Source organism: Lichenostomus cassidix, unplaced genomic scaffold (genome assembly GCF_008360975.1).
Source record: "Lichenostomus cassidix isolate B80296 unplaced genomic scaffold, HeHo_3.0 HiC_scaffold_852, whole genome shotgun sequence".
NCBI lineage: Eukaryota > Metazoa > Chordata > Aves > Passeriformes > Meliphagidae > Lichenostomus > Lichenostomus cassidix.
Window position 1 is genome coordinate 653696 of NW_028148026.1, and position 15547 is coordinate 669242.

The window sequence follows — 15547 nt, forward strand, 5'->3', positions numbered from 1 at the left end:
CAAACAAAGTGTGGACAAAACTCTGAAGCCCTGGCAAGAGCCGCAGGGGTTGGGGCAGATGCAGGGTGTCGAGTGAAAGTGTAGCAAAAACTGCCACAACACTGGCAGGAAGACAGCCAGGCTAGGCAGCTGCAGCTGAGCTCCCGCAAGCACCAGGGAGAAACTCCCTCCAGAGAAGGGAAGGCGGTCAGGGTCCTGGGTTTCCCCCGAGGCACCCAAGCAGATGGTGAGGGTCGCTCCCAGTGAGGTTGGGTGTTGTAAACATCCCAGTTCAACAGCTGCTCTTATGAGCAAAGGCTCACCCATGGTACGGAGAAGCAGTGAAGGACAAAACTCCGCAGTAGCAGTGAATTCTCACCCCAGGCACAGCCCAGCACCAAGACCACAAACATCTCTCCTGCCATCCCCCTGAGAGCAAGAGAGCAAGAGAGTGCTGAGAGGGCTGAGCCAAGCCCCTGACCCCCAGCCAAGTCTCACCGTATCTTTGCACTTCCCAAGAGAAAACCCCCCAGCTAAGAGACTGCAGCAAACTGCACTCCTTCCCTCTCCTCCGCATCCTGGCTACATCTTTTGTCTCTTAAGTACTCCTCCTTCCCATCTCTTAGGCAACAAATGGGGAAAAAATTCCCTGAGAGAGAGAGGGAGAGAGAGAGAGAGGGAGAGAAAGGGAGAGAGAGAAAGAAAGGAAGAAATAAATAAGGAAGGAAAGAAAGAAAGAAAGAAAGAAAGAAAGAAAGAAAGAAAGAAAGAAAGAAAGAAAGAAAGAAAGAAAGAAAGAAAGAAAGAAAGAAAGAAAGAATCTTAACTTTCAAGAGGAGGTCCATCCACAGCCACAAATCTTTATGGTTCCCTTTAGGAGCCCATTGGTGCATCCCACAGCAGCATTTGCCTGTGGATAATACAGAGTGTGGAATCTCCCTGAGTATCCAACAGGTCCATGTGATTGTTCCCTGTCTTTTGGGCAGCAACATACCCATAAAACATAAGGAAGACTTTTGTTGGGCCATATTTAGGTATTCTTCACAATTTTCCCATTCCAACCATGAGACTTGATTTACTTCCCATGGATTCTGCTCCCTAAAAGTAACAACTCTGTCCCTTCTTGGATCACTGCCCAGGAATCTGTGGAAATGCCCGTGTGTCCCTCAGGGTGTGATTCCCTGATAAATCCCCTCCATCCTGCCCTGAATTCCCCTGCCTGGGCACTCCCTGCTCCTGCTCTCACGCCTGTGATCCCAGGATCCATGTCTGCAGCCCCTGTTCAATATTTCCACACTTTTCCCTCTCATCTGGTGGCCACAGTCAGAAACCAAACATTCTTTCTGGGAGCTTCCGAAAGGCTGTGGGTTTGAGCCAGGATGGAGGAGTGTCCAGGTCAGGTTTTTGAGCAGATTGTTCTTGTCTTTGCAGGAGTTCTGGGGCTCTCTCAGTCCCTTGGCCAGAGGGACAAAATGATCGATTGCTGCATTTCCAGACTGGTTCCCTCACAGCTGCCCCTGCACGGTTGGTTTCCACCCAGCCCTGCTCTGAAAGCCATCAAAGGCCCTCACAAAGCCACTGCTTGAGCTCCAATTGGTTTCTGTGCTTCTTGCAGGGCTGAGTAAACCACAGCCAGGCCTTTTTCCCCCACACAACTCTCACCTTTGAGCAGCTCTAAAGCTGTGAGAATCAAAGGGGCCAAGGGGGCAGGTGGGAGCCTCAGGTGCTGGCTGCCCCTGGGGTTGGCCAGAGCAGGGCTGGCCAATGCCCATCCCTGTGCAGTGGGGCTGTGCCATGGCTGAGCCCCACAGTTGGATGGACAGGGGTCCCCAGGTTGTGCCACCTTTGGGACATGCAGGACTCAGGGAATGTGCAGGGACACTCCCAGATCTGCCCTTCCCCAGACCACGATCCTCCTGTCCAGGATGTTTCACCCCCTGGACTGGATTCCCCCAGGATGTGTCACCACCAGAACAGCGACCCCAACAAGACAGGATCCACCGGGATGTGGCCCCCAGGACAGAAACACCCCCTCATCTGACTCTAAGCACAAACAGCCTCTTCCTTCTGCTTCAGGAAAGGGAAGGGAAAGTGTTGGGAACACAGCCGGACACCTGCATCCCCCACAGTCCCCACAGCCCCACTGTGCTGCTCCCTGCGCCCCTCACTCCCTTTTACCTCTCCCTGGGGTCTCTCCAACCACTTCCGTGCCCAGGTGCTCCCTAGGATTGCTGAGTCAGGGAGTGGGATGGATGGGTAGGTAGACTGAAAATGGGGAAAATAAGGAAAAAAAAGAAATGGAGAAAGGAAAAACCTTAGGGAGGGAAACAGCTCATCCCTGGAGTACATCAGATACTCTCAGTATCCTGATGAGGTGCTCCCCAAGCTGGGGGGCTTTGCTGTGCCCTGGGTCAACCCAAAATCTGAGTCACACAGTGAAGGAGCTCAACCCACATGCCCACCCAGACACTGGCCATCCCTGGAACCCTATTGACCTGGGAACCCAAAAATAGGACCCCCATTCCTTAGGTCCCACCTCCCTGGAACCACCATAACAGGATTCCTGGTTCCTGGGACCCCCATTCCCTTGATCCAATGGGCCCCCATTCCCCAAGGATCCCCTATTCCCAAGGGTCCCTCCATTTTCCCCCACACCCCTGTCCCTGGGACCCACATGCCATGACTCCAATGCAGGGTTACCATGTTCCCCTGGGACCCCCATCCTTGAACTCCCCCTGCATGGGGACCCCCAGTCCCCAGACAGCCATTCCCTGTGAGTCCTCCTCCTCAGGACCTCCATTCCCTGGAGCCCCATTGCCCCGGGACACCCATCCTGAGCTCCCCACATCCCCTGAGCCCCCCATGCCTGGGAACACCATGTCCCCAACATCAAGTCCCCATTATGTTCCACCATGTCCCCAGTCTGTCACCACCCTGCCCCCACAATGTGCCATCAACACGTGGAGATGAGATGTGAACTCGCTTCCTTCCCGTTCACATGTACAACCACCACTCTGGGGCCAAGTGGCCGCAGCAGACTGTGACAACCAGCCTGGATGGCCGGGGACACCGGGATGGCCAGGAAGATGGCACTGCTCCTGTTCGGTGAGTGCCCTGGGCACAGGACTGATGCCCCAGGGATGGCCCTGGTGAGGCAGAGAGCAGTGGGGAGGGGGCACAAGGGGGCTGTGGGGTCCCCTGAGGTCTCCAATGCCACCAAAGCCAGTCCTTGGTGGTGGACACTGGTGTGACTGGGGAAGTGGGGCACCTGTGGGGACAGGAAAGAGGAAAGAGAAATGGGAGGACGAAGGTTTGAGGAGAGGCATCATGGGGCTGGGGCAGCTGTGGGTACATGGGACAGGGAAAAGGGGAAGCTCACCAAGGGGCCATGCAGACAGGTGCCATCAAAATGGAATCTTGGGAAGAGGGCCCTGGGGATGTGGCTGTGGGGACAGAGCCTGTGGGGCTGTTGGGAGAACCCGTGCCAGCATGGTGGTGTCCCCGTGGCCAGGGTGTCCACAGTGTCCTGATGGCCTTCCTCAGCCTGGGGTGGCCAAATGTCTGAATCCATGAGACCTCTGTGCCACCAGGTTATCCCTGCAGGGCCAGTGTGGGGACAGCCCCTACAACTCCTCCCCCGGTGCTGCTGTTCCCATGGTGCCACCCCCACCCAACCCTCTCCCTTCTCCCTTCCAGCCCAGACCCTCGGCCTTGCTGGTGAGTCCTTGGGGGATGCCATGTCCCTGCCCTGCTGTCCCCAGCCCTGTGCCAGCCCTGGCAGGCTGGTGTCCCCTGTCACCCACAGGTGCCCAGACCACCCAGCTCCTCGTGGATCCCCCCTGGACACCAGCGGTGCTGTGGGACAGAGTGACACTGACCTGCCAGGTCTTGGGGCCTCCCGGTGCCACCACCTGGTACAAGGACGAGAAGCGTTGGTGGCAGAAGGGACCCAACAACCTCACTGTCAATGGGATTGGCACCTACAGATGTGACAGACCTGGCACTTGGCGCAGCCCCTCTGTGAAAGTCTTAAATGGTGAGGGGTAAGATGGGGATGGTGTTCCCCTGGAGGGCTCTGAGGGCTCTGGGTGGCCTTGCACCCCTCAGTGCCCCCTGGAGCCCCCTGGTGTGACAGGACCCCCCTGTCCCACAGACTGGCTGGTGCTGCAGGTGCCAGTGCGGGTGCTGCTGGAGGGGGACACGGTGACACTGCGCTGCCGGGTCTGGAAGGACAAATCGGTCACTGGATTGCGCTTCTACCACGAGGACAAAGAGCTGAGAGAGCCTCTCCATGGGACCGAGCTGTCCCTGTCCCCACTGCAGCTGCATCACAGTGGCAGGTATCGCTGCAGGGGCTGGGTCGGCATGTGGCATGTACTGTGGGAGAAGTCAGAGCCGGTGACAGTGACAGTGCATGGTGAGCAGCCCCAAAGCCACACCTGATACCCTGACACCCCCACATCCAGCACAACCTACCCTGAGACCCCAATACCGAAAAATCCAAAACTCCCACAGCCTCTCACCTATAGACACCAAATAACAGTCCCAATCTCCACTACCTCCATTCCAGAGCTCTTCTCAGTGCCGGTGCTGAAGCTGGAGGGTTCCCCCGAGCCCACCGAGGGGTCCCCCCTGAATCTCAGCTGCCTCAGCACCCCCACCCCCCTGCGGCCCCGAGCCCCCCTCCTGCACCTCTTCTACCAGGACGGGCAGTTGCTGGGGGGCCCGCAGGGGTCCCCGCAGCTCCTGCTGCCCGCCGTGGGGATCTCCCACTCGGGCAATTACAGCTGCGAGGTGCGCTCCGAGGGGGGGGCCGTGCGGAAGAGCAGCGCCTGGCTCCGCGTCACGGTGCGCAGTGAGTGCGGGGATGGGCACGGCAACCCCCACAGCCTCCCCGGGTACCCCAGCCACAACTGGAGATCCCCACCCCTCGCTGACACCCTGCCTGTCTGCCCCCATGACTACTCGGATCACTTCCTATCTTTCTGTGTCCTTTACCATTCCCCTCACCCTTCACAGGATCCTGTCTCGCCTTCCTGGGTCGACCCGCCTCCCTCTGAGGTTCCCCCATGCTCCCCGGCTCCTCCCATCACCGTCTGGGTCCCCAGACACCTCCCTGGGGTCCCTTCCATCACTTTCCAAGCCTTCCCCAACTCTTCCTTACTGGGGTCCTCCCACATTTCTCTGATCCGTCTTCCCCAAGTCATTCACTGTCCCCTGGTGTTCTTCCCATGCAGGGGTCCCAATCTCAGGGGTTTCCCTGTCAGCACAGCCTGCTGGGGGACAGGTGGCACTGGGTGACAGCCTGGTGCTGAACTGCACGGTGGCCGAGGGGACAGGTCCCCTGTCCTTCTCCTGGCACCGGGAGGGCTCGGGGACACCGCTGGGCACTGGTGACCGCCTGGAGGTACACCATGTTGGGGACAATGACAGCGGCCACTACCAGTGCTGGGTCAGTGATGGGGACAGGATGGCCGAGAGTCCCACACTGAATGTCACTGTCCTGGGTGAGTGGGACCACCAGCCTGGGGGAGATCCCACTGACGGCATCCCCAATTCCACCCATCCCCCCATCCACCCCATCTCCCCATCCCACTCATCCCACCCCCACCCTCAGCCCCGTCTCTGTCCCCGCAGTGCCCGTGGCCAATGCCACCATCACCCCTGGCCCCCTGGAACATCAGGTGCACGCAGGTGACCCCGTGACCCTGCGCTGCTCGGTGCAGGTGGGCTCAGCACCTGTCAACTTCACCTGGCTGCACGACGGGCTGGAGGTGGCCCAGGGTCCCCTCCTGGAGCTTGGGGACATCGATGTGGGACATTCTGGCACCTACCAGTGTGTGGCCACCAACCAGCTGGATGAGCACCGTGTGTTCCAGGCATTCAACCCAGAGCTGGCCCTGGAGGTGACACCGCGGGGACACTGGGGCACAGGTGCAGTCTCATGGGGTCCTGGGGGTGAAACACGCTGGGGGTTCCGGGTGACCCCAGTGTATCTCTTTCTGTCCCCAGCAGTGGCCGCAGGGGTTGGTGGTACTCTCGTCTTCCTGGTTGTCATCATGGGCTGCTGCTGGTGGCATCCTGTGGGTGGGTAAAAATTGGATGGGGGTCCTGGGGAGGGTGGGAAGCCCCCAGGCTGGGTGGGGTCACAGCCCAAGACTTGGCGGGGGGGCGGAGCCCCCAATGACTTCAGTTCGGAGTCTTGTGAGGTTTGGGGAGGTGTTGGGATGGTGGGGGTTCTGTCAGGGGTCCTGGGGCTGTTTGGAGGGTCTTCATCCCTGCCAGGCTTGGGGCTCGGGGGGTCAGGACGACTGGGGTGACCAGGGTTTCCGCAGGGCATCAGGAATGTTCGGGTAACCCAGAGGGAGTCAGAGGTCCTGCAGGGTTTCAGGGGTTTCAGGGACCTCATTGTCAGCCCCTCTCCTCTCTTTCCTTTGTAGCCACCAGGAAGCCCCAGGACACGTGAGTGGGGGGCTCCAGCCATAACCCCCTTTTATCCCCACCCCCACAACCCCCCACCCCCATAGACACCCCGTTATCCCCGCAGGGTCCCCCCAGCCCCCCCGGAAGAGGAGGTTCTTTACACCCAGGTTGTGAGCACCGCGAGGGCAGGGGGTGAGTCTGGGTATTGGGGACAGGGACAGGGACAGGGACAGGGACAGGGACACGTCACCCACGGGTTTCACCTCCCACCCGGATCCCCCCAACCGGTGTCTCTCGCAGGGCCACCCTGCGCCACATCCCCCCAGGTGACCTACGCGGAGCTGCCGGGACCCCAGTGGCAACAGGGGCAACAGGGGCAACAGCAGGACCCCAGTGGCATCTACGGGAACGTTCTGTGACACTGGGAGGCACTGGGGGTGCTGGGGACACTGGGGACACTGGAGATCCCCACCGTTAGACACCCCCCGTGTGTTTCGCCCTCCCCCGGCTCCCATTGGTGCCCACCCTGCCCAGAGCCACCGGAGCTCCCCGTTCCAGTGCTCCCAGTGCTCCCAGGGCTCCCCATTCCCCCTCCCACTGCCAGGGGGGCACAGGACCCTTTTCCCTCTTATTGGACCCAAAACGCAGCTCTTTGATTAAAGTGGAAGAAATGGGGTTTGTTTGTTCAGCTCTGCCTGTTCAGCTCGGGAAGGAGGAGGGTCCAGGTCAGGCTGTTGAGCAGATCCTTGAGGGATTTCCAGGATTTCTGGGGCTCTCTCAGTCCCTTGGGGAGGGTGACATTATGATCGATTGGGGAATTTCCAGGTGGAATCGATTGGGATCAATTGGGTTCCCTCGCAGCTGTTCCCGCAGAGAGGAAGGAGCTGCCGCTCACTGTCCCCTCTAGGTGACACCCGGCCCGGGGCTGGGGGACCTGCGGCGCTGCAGCCCCATACCCGTCAGCATCGATCCCGCAGCTCCCGAGACCCTCGGGCCGAGCTGGAGCCCCGAGAGCCCCGAGAGCCCTGGGACGGAGCCGGGGACAACCTGAGGTGTCCCCCGAGCCCAGCCCAGCCCCGCCGCAGCCCTGTCCGGTGCCCCCCGGTGCCCAAAGCCCCGCAGCCGGCGCTCCCCGAGCGGCTCTGAGCCCCGCAGCTGCTGCGGAGCCTCGGCCGGGCTCAGCCCTGGGGCGGGCGGGGGGCGCCGGGAGGGAGGGAGCGGGAGGCTGGGGGAGAGCAGGGAGCCCGGCAAGAGCCGCCGGGCCTGCGGGAGCGGAGTGCTGGGCTCGGTCACCGGGGCAGGTGGCGCTGCCATGGCGCTGCGAGTGGCGCGACTGTCCCGGGCTGCGGCAGCGATGGTGGCCATGTGTCCGGAGCGGCTGGGACAGCGTGTCCGGAGCCACTGTCGCCATCCAGCCGGGGTCACCCCCAGCCCCAGCATGACCGCGGGGCAGAGCCACTGCTCGGTATTTCCACACTTTTCCCTCTCATCTGGTGGCTGCAGCCAGAAGCCAAACATTCTTTCTGGGAGGTTCCAAAGGGCTGCAGGTTTGATCCAGGAAGGAGGAGGATCCAGCTCAGGTTGTTGAGCAGATCGTTGTTGTCTTTGCAGGAGTTCTGGGGCTCTCTCAGTCCCTTGGCCAGAGGGACAAGATGATCAATTGCTGCATTTCCGGACTGGTTCCCTCCCAGCTGCCACTGCACGGTTGGTTTCCACCCAGCCCTGCTCTGAAAACCATCAAAGGCCCTTGCAGAGCCACTGCTTGAGCTCCAATTGGTTTCTGTGCTTCTTGCAGAGCTGAGCAAACCACAGCCAGGCCTTTTTCCCCCACACAATTCTCACCTTTGAGCAGCTCTAAAGCTGTGAGAACCAAAGGGGGCCAAGGGGGCAGGTGGGAGCCTCAGGTGCTGGCTGCCCCTGGGGCTGGCCAGAGCAGGGCTGGCAAAAGCTGCTCTTCTCAAGTCACCTCCAGTTCTCCATCCCAGCGCTGGAGGGAGGGAGGGGGCAGGATTGTCCTCAGGTGTTCTGGACAGAGGGGGACAGTCAGGAGGGTCACAGGTGTTTCATCTGGAAGGTCTCATCCTCATCTTGGTTCCCAGCATTGAGGCCCTGCAGGGGGAGTGAGGGGTGGTGGTTATGGGAGGTTGGGGGGGTTTCTGTCACTCCTGTGGGGGCTTCTCACCCACAGAAGGGCCTTGGGGGTCTGAAAGATTGGAGGGGAAGGGGCTGCACCTTGGGGCTCCTGAAGGGGCACTGGGGGCTCCCAAACTGAAGAGGTGCTGTCAGGGGGACATAGAGGGGATGGGGCATTTCCCAAGCTGTGGCAACCCAGAGGACACAATGCCCCACTAGGGACACTGGGGGTGGACAGAGCCTTTCCTAGTCAGGGGATTCCAGGATGTGTCATCCCCAGAATAGGGATCGCCCCGGACAGAACCCCCCTGGATGTGTCCCCCTGGACAGAACCTGCCCCCCCGTCTGATTCTCAGCACAAACAGCCACTTCCTTCTGCTGCAGGAAAGAGAAAGTGAAAGTGTTGGAGGCACAGCCTGACACCTCCATCCCCCACAGCCCTCCCACCCTTCCCTGAAGCCCCTGCACCCCCATTTCCCACCTGTTACCAGCTCAGGTGCTCCCCAGGACTGGGGAGTCAGGAAATGCAGGGGGCAGTGTGTGTGTGAAAGTGAGGAAAATAAAGAAAATATAGAAATAGAGGAAAAAGACCCTGAAAGAGTGCGGCAAAGAACCAAAGCCCCCTGGGACTGCCCTGTGGTGTCCCCTCAATCTATGAGCACCCTGGGGGGGCTGTGCTGGACTCTGTGTCACCACAAAATCTGAGGCAGCCAGTGAAGGAGCTGTGACCCATGTGCTCACCCAGCCACTGCCCTGGAACCTCCATTGCTCTGGGAACACAACCATGGGATCCCCATTGCCTTGGTCCCTCCATCCCTGGGACCACCATTCCAGGGCTCCCACTGCCCAGGGTCTCCATTTCCCAGGACCTTCCTTTGATCCATTCCCACGGGGACCTCCATTCCCCCACCACCCCCATCCCTGGGACCTCCATCCCATGACCTGAGTTCCCTGGAGCCTGCTTTCCCCAGGGACCCCTACACATTTGGACCCCCATTCCCAGGCAACCCATCCCCTGTGACTCCCCCTCCTCAGGACTCCCATTCCTCTGGATCTCCATTCCCAGGAACTCCCCTCCCACGAAATCCTGGGACCTTCCCAGGGCCTCATTCCTGCCCCAAGTTTCCCCTGGACACAAACCCAGGCTCACCGCATCTCCTGATCCCCGCAATCCTGGGCCCTTAGTTTCCACCAGGTCCCACCAGGTTCCCAGCCTGCCCCCAGCCTGTCACCACCCTGCCCCCAGCAAGGGCCACCTACACGTGGGGACGAAATGTGAAATCGCTTCCTTCCCCTTCATCCGAAGAGTCACCACCCAGGGGACAGCAGCGTGTGACAGCCAGCCTGGATGGCCGGGGACAGCGGGATGGCCGGGAAGGTGGCACTGCTCCTGTGGGGTGAGTACCCTGGGCACAGGCCTGATGCACAGGGATGGGTTCTGGTGAGGCAGAGAGCGGTGGGGAGGGGGCACAGGGGGCTGTGGGGTCCTCTGAGTTCCCCAATGCAAGCAGTGCCACTCCATGGTGTGACAGGGATCATGGGGTGGCTGTGGGGACAGGAACAGGGGGATAGGAATGGGGGGACAGAAATGGGGAATAGGGATGGAGGGACAAGTATATGGCAATAGGCACCTTGGTACAGCGTCAGCTGTGGGCTCAGGGACAGGGGGACAGGGGGACAGGGGGACAGGGGTACAGGGGGACAAGGGGACAAGCACCATACAGATGGGCATTGTGGAGGAGATGCTGTGGGGCTGATGAGGGTGATCTCTGCCAGCATGGGATGTCTATACAGTCGCCATGCCCAGAGTGTCCACAGTGTCCCCATGTCCTGCCTCAACCCAGGGTGGCTGTGATGTGTCTCTCTGTCCCTGAGATGTCTATGCCCCATGGGTGTTTGAACAGGGACAGTTTGGGGACAGCCCCCACTAGCATCCCCCAGGTGCTGCTGTCCCCACAGTGCCACCCCCACCCAGATCCTCTCCCTTCTCCCTTCCAGCCCAGACCCTCAGCCTCGCTGGTGAGTCCTCAGGGGATGCCATGTCCCTGCCCTGCTGTCCCCAACCCCGCAGTGACCCTGGCAGGCTGGTGTCCCCTGTCACCCACAGGTGCCCAGACCACCCAGCTCCTCGTGGATCCCCCCTGGACGCCAGCGGTGCTATGGGACCGAGTGACACTGACCTGCCAGGGCTCGGGGACTCCTGGTGCCATCGCCTGGTACAAGAATGGGCGGAACTGGGAGCAGAAGAAAACTGACCGTTTCCTTGTCACCCAGAGTGGCAGCTACAAGTGTGAGAGACCTGGCACCGGGGTCAGCAACCCTGTGAGCATCTTAGATGGTGAGTGGGGATGGGGTCTGGGTGGGCTGCACTCCGTGGGTGGTCACACACTCCTCATGTGATGAAAGCCTGTCTTCTGCTCATGGTGACATTCTAGTGCATCCCAGTTCATCCCAGTGCACACCAGTGCATCTCATTGTGATGGGACAGCCCTGGTGCATCCAGGTGCCATGGGATTTCCCCTGGTGTCCCCTGGGTCCCTGGGCACACTGCAGCTCAGAACCCCTCAGTGCCGTGGGGACTCCTCTGTGCCACAGGCCGGCTGGTGCTGCAGATGCCAGCAGAAGCACTGCTGGAGGGGAACACGGTGACACTGCGCTGCCGGGGCTGGCAGCACAACCTGGTCTCTGAGGTGCGATTTTACCATGAGAAGAAGGAATTGTGGTGGCCCCGTGTTGGGACCGAGCTGTCCCTGTCCCCCCTGCAGCTGCACCACAGCGGCCGCTACCACTGCAAGGCCAAGGTGGGCTCCAAACAGTCAGCATTGGAGAAGTCAGCGCCGGTGACAGTGACAGTGCATGGTGAGCACCCCACAGCTGGGACCCTGATACCCAAACACCCCCACAGCTCCTTCCCAGCAGACTTGGAGTCACAAAACACCCACTTGTGTCTCCTTCCCAGAGCTCTTCTCAGTGCTGGTGCTGGAGCTGGAGGGTCCCCCCGAGCCCACCGAGGGGTCCCCCCTGAATCTCAGCTGCCTCAGCACCCCCAGCCCCCTGCGGCCCCGAGCCCCTCTCCTGCACCTCTTCTACTGGGACAGGCAGTTGCTGGGGGGCCCGCAGGGGTCCCCGCAGCTCCTGCTGCCCGCCGTGGGGGTCTCCCACTCGGGCAGTTACAGCTGCGAGGTGCGCTCCGAGGGGGGGGCCGTGCGGAAGAGCAGCGCCCGGCTCCGCGTCACGGTGCGCAGTGAGTGCGGGGATGGGCACGGCAACCCCACAGCCTACCCCCGTACCCCAGCCCTGCCTGAGTACCCCCATTCCTAACAGACACCCTTCCCAAATCCCCCTATTCCTCACTGGGCTCTCTCTATCACTGCCCTGGTCCCTTCATCCTTTCCCAGGTGTCACCCAATGTCCTCCCATCATTGTCCCAGGTCCCTGCATTCCCCCCTGGGTCCTCCCACTTCTCTCTGAGGTTCCTCCATGGTCACCACATCCCACCATCCCCATCTGGTTCTCCACATCTTTCACTGGTGTTCCCCACATCCATCTCCAGGTCTCCACTCCATGAATCCTCCATCCCTCCCTGGGTTCCCTTCCTCTCCTTTCCAAACTGCTCAACAATCTCTCGGCTCCCTTCTTTATCACTGTGGTACCCCCACTCCTCTCTGACCTTCCCTACCTCCCTTGGTCCCTCACTGTTCCCTGTGTCTCCCACCCCTACCCAGGACCCCCAACCCTCCCATCTCCCCCCACAGGAGTCTCACTCTTGGAGGTGTCCCTGTCAGTGCAGCCCCCCGGGGGACAGGTGGCACTGGGTGACACCTTGATGCTGAGCTGCATGGTGGCCACGGGGACAGGTCCCCTGTCCTTCTCCTGGCACCGGGAAGGCTCGGCCACACCTCTGGGCACTGGCCCCCACCTGGAGCTGCACAACGTTGGGGACAATGACAGCGGCCACTACCAGTGCCGGGCCAGTGATGGGAAAAGCGTGGCTGAGAGCCCCACACTGAATGTCACTGTTCTGGGTGAGTGGGACCCTCGGGCTGGGGGTGACTCCACCCATGATATTGTCACCCCACCATCCCTGTCAACCCACACCGTGTTCCAGCCCCTCCCCCAGCCTCAGCCCCGTCTCTGTCCCCGCAGTGCCCGTGGCCAATGCCACCATCACCCCTGGCCCCCCGGCACTCCAGGTGCACACAGGTGACCCCGTGACCCTGCACTGCTCGGTGCAGGTGGGCTCAGCACCTGTCACCTTCACCTGGCTGTACAACGGGAAGGAGGTGGCCCAGGGTCCCCTCCTGGAGCTTGGGGACATCGATGTGGGACATTCTGGCACCTACCAGTGCGTGGCCACCAACCAGCTGGATGAGCACCGTGTGTTCCGGGCGCTCAGCCCAGAGCTGGCCCTGGAGGTGACACCGCATGGACACTGGGGCACAGGTGGGGTCATACAGGGTCCCTGTAGGGGTCTGAGACCTCTGGGTCTTTGGTGACCCTGGTTTGTCCCCGCTCTGTCCCTGGCAGTGTCACAGAGGGAACAGAGCACAGGAGGGGAACTCCTGATGTCACTGGCATTGCAGCATCTGTGGGGTGATGGGTGACCCTGATGTGTCCCTCTCTGTCCCCAGCAGTGGCCGCAGTTCTCAGTTGTTCCCTGCTGTTCCTGGTCCTGCTCGTGGGTGTCATCATGGCCTGGCACCGGTGGCACCGCCTGGGTGGGTGACAATGGGGATCCCAGTGAGCTGTGGGAAGTCCCACTTAAGACGGCAGGAGCTGAGCCCCAAGTGACCTTGTTTTGGGGTTCTGTGAGGTTTGATGAGGTGTTGGAGGCTCATGTACGGATGTTGGAGGTTCTTTCAGAGATCCTGGGAGGCTTTGGAGAATTCCCCCTGCTGAGTTTGGGGTTCTGTGGGCTCAGAGGTTTTTCAGGGGTTCTGGGGGGAATTGAGGGTCCAATGGAGGTTCAGGATTTCTGAGTGGGGTCAGGGGCCGTTGGCACCCCACAGTAACCTCCTCTCTTTCCTTTGCAGCTGCCCGGAAGCACCGGGAGAGGTGAGTGGGAGGCTCCAGCCATTATGAACCTTTTACCCCAACCCCTATCACCTCCCATCCCCTCCCACACATCCCTTAATCCCCTCAGGGTCCCCCCGGAGCCCCCAGCCCCCCCAGAGGAGGGGGAGGTGCTGTACACCCATGTCATGAGCACCAAGCGAAAGGGGGGTGAGTATCAGAGTGGCACACACAGGGACATGTCACCCACTGGTGTCACCCCTCACCCAGATCCCACAGCCAGGGTCTCTCGCAGGGCCCCCCTGTGCCACTGTCCCCCAGGAAACACAGGTGACCTACGCAGAGCTGCCAGGAACCCATGGGCGACCGCGGGAACCAAGTGACATCTACGAGAACATGCAGTGACACTGGAGGGACTGGAGAGCACTGGCAGAAACTGGAGGACCCAGTGCTCTGCTGTTAGGCCCAAAATGCAGCTATAGATTAAACTGGCAGAAGTGGTGTTTCTTTGTTCAGCTCTCTCAGGCTTTAGCAATGGGATTCTCCAATTTCGGGCTGCCACTAAAAACCAGGGGCTGCTGCCCCTCACCCTCCCTGTGGAGGCACAAAAGGCAAAGATCCCAAAGGGCTGAGAGAAGAACAATTTCCTGCAAACAGCAATGACAGAAGAAAACCAACAGCAACAGCAACAAGATTCAGAATCAGAAGGGTCAGAAAAGGAATGATTTCCAGGGAAAGCCCCCGACAAGGAACAAACCCCAGACGCTGCCCCCAGCATGATTCCCCTGCCAGGAGGAACCTGGCAGGGTCCTGGACATTCATTGCTTTGATGGCCAAAGCAGCCTTCAGGAGGCTCTGGATTCTCTTCTCCCCTGTCTCCAAACCCTGCTTGATCCCCTGCTTTGTTCTGGTCAGGGTCAGATTGGGCAGGGCCAGCTCGACTGGGAGCTCCTCTGGTGCTGAGGGACCAGGGGGCATTTGCTGCAGGTGTGTCCCAAGGGCTGAAGCTCCCAGCACCCCTTGCTCTCTGCATGTCCTTTAACAGCCCATTCCAGTGTGGGATTTTTCCCCGAGGCTGGGGAACCACAGGGAATGGGATCCATCCCTGCAGGGCCAGGTTCTTTGTCCCCAGTGTCTGTGAGGTTCTTTGGAGAATGAGTTCCAGTGTTGGATTCAATTCTTTCTGCAGGGCTGTGTTGCCATAAGACTTCCTTTCCCAGGCCCAGCACAATGTTCCCAGGGGCACAGGGAGCCTTTCCAGCCATCCAGGGCTTGCTTCTCTCCCCAGGAGTCCTCAGGTTTGGGGTCTGTGATCCAGTCAATCTGCCAGGCCTGCCCAGACTGGGATTTCATCCCTCATCCTCCATCCCACAGGGGCTTGACCTGCCTGTGCCCTGTGTGATCACAGCACATTTCCCTTTCCTGGAGTGATGGTGTCCATGGGGAAATCCACATCAGCGCCAGGATGTGTGGCTGAGACTTTCCCTTTACTCACCTAGCCCATCCCTGGCAGTGTGGGCATTTGAAAGAGCTGAGTTTAAGTGCCAATCCCTTCTGAGGTGGCTCCAAGCCCTTCCTGAGCTGTCAGGATCTCTTGTTCTGTTGGGCTGGGACATGGCTCAGGTGGCAGCTGCCATTGTGCTCTGAGTGCTGTGACTGTCACTGGCTGTGGGGACTGACAGTGGCAATGTGTCCAAAGCGACTGTGATAGAGTGTCCCAATTTGCCACGGCAATGACCCCAACAGCTCTCAGAACTCACAGGATGCCCTGGAAAAAGTGTGGGAAAGCAAAGGGTTTGAAGGGTTTGTGTAGGATTTAACTCTGTGGGATTTGGTTATGAGGATAATATAGAAACAAGATCTCTAAAGCTGAGTTTTAGAGCATGAGAGTTTATTGTGAAAGAGTGTGGGTGTGAGAGGCCTGCTAGGCTGCAAGACGCAGCTCAGAGCAGGTCAGAGAAGCAAGAGAGAGAGAGGCAAAAAGAGAGAGCAAAGAGAG

At 60.0% G+C, this 15547-nt stretch overlaps 3 protein-coding genes across 4 annotated transcripts in view; all 3 read left to right on the forward strand.

Moving 5' to 3' along the window:
* Positions 1-13041, forward strand: part of LOC146420334 (Fc receptor-like protein 3) — a 47736-nt gene extending 34695 nt beyond the window's left edge. For both annotated transcript variants that reach the window (XM_085048381.1, XM_085048380.1), the window contains one exon: positions 12682-13041. In XM_085048381.1, the coding sequence (XP_084904507.1) occupies positions 12682-13031 (350 nt within the window). In that variant the 3' untranslated portion in view covers positions 13032-13041. The remainder of the gene's footprint in view (positions 1-12681) is intronic.
* LOC146420335 (Fc receptor-like A) overlaps positions 1-14440 on the forward strand; it is a 38943-nt gene extending 24503 nt beyond the window's left edge. Inside the window, exons 4-9 of the mRNA XM_085048397.1 lie at positions 4133-4396; positions 5617-5913; positions 13170-13253; positions 13569-13590; positions 13679-13770; positions 13844-14440. Coding sequence (XP_084904523.1) covers positions 4133-4396; positions 5617-5913; positions 13170-13253; positions 13569-13590; positions 13679-13770; positions 13844-13953 — 869 coding nt within the window. The 3' untranslated portion in view covers positions 13954-14440. The remainder of the gene's footprint in view (positions 1-4132; positions 4397-5616; positions 5914-13169; positions 13254-13568; positions 13591-13678; positions 13771-13843) is intronic.
* LOC146420338 (low affinity immunoglobulin gamma Fc region receptor III-like) lies at positions 10557-11879 on the forward strand. Its single transcript, XM_085048400.1, has 3 exons — positions 10557-10873; positions 11131-11394; positions 11495-11879. Exons 1-3 carry the CDS (start codon positions 10570-10572, stop codon positions 11854-11856), a joined length of 930 nt encoding a protein of 309 aa, XP_084904526.1. The 5' UTR covers positions 10557-10569; the 3' UTR covers positions 11857-11879.
* Positions 14441-15547: the final 1107 nt, after the last annotated feature.

Bases quoted from the DNA above. Each gene is read 5' to 3' on its own strand.
- LOC146420338 (XM_085048400.1), top strand. From the start codon at position 10,570: ATGCCATGTCCCTGCCCTGCTGTCCCCAACCCCGCAGTGACCCTGGCA. The intron at 10,874-11,130 runs GTGAGTGGGGAT...TCTGTGCCACAG, and splicing joins CCCTGTGAGCATCTTAGATG to GCCGGCTGGTGCTGCAGATG. The intron at 11,395-11,494 runs GTGAGCACCCCA...TCTCCTTCCCAG, and splicing joins GGTGACAGTGACAGTGCATG to AGCTCTTCTCAGTGCTGGTG.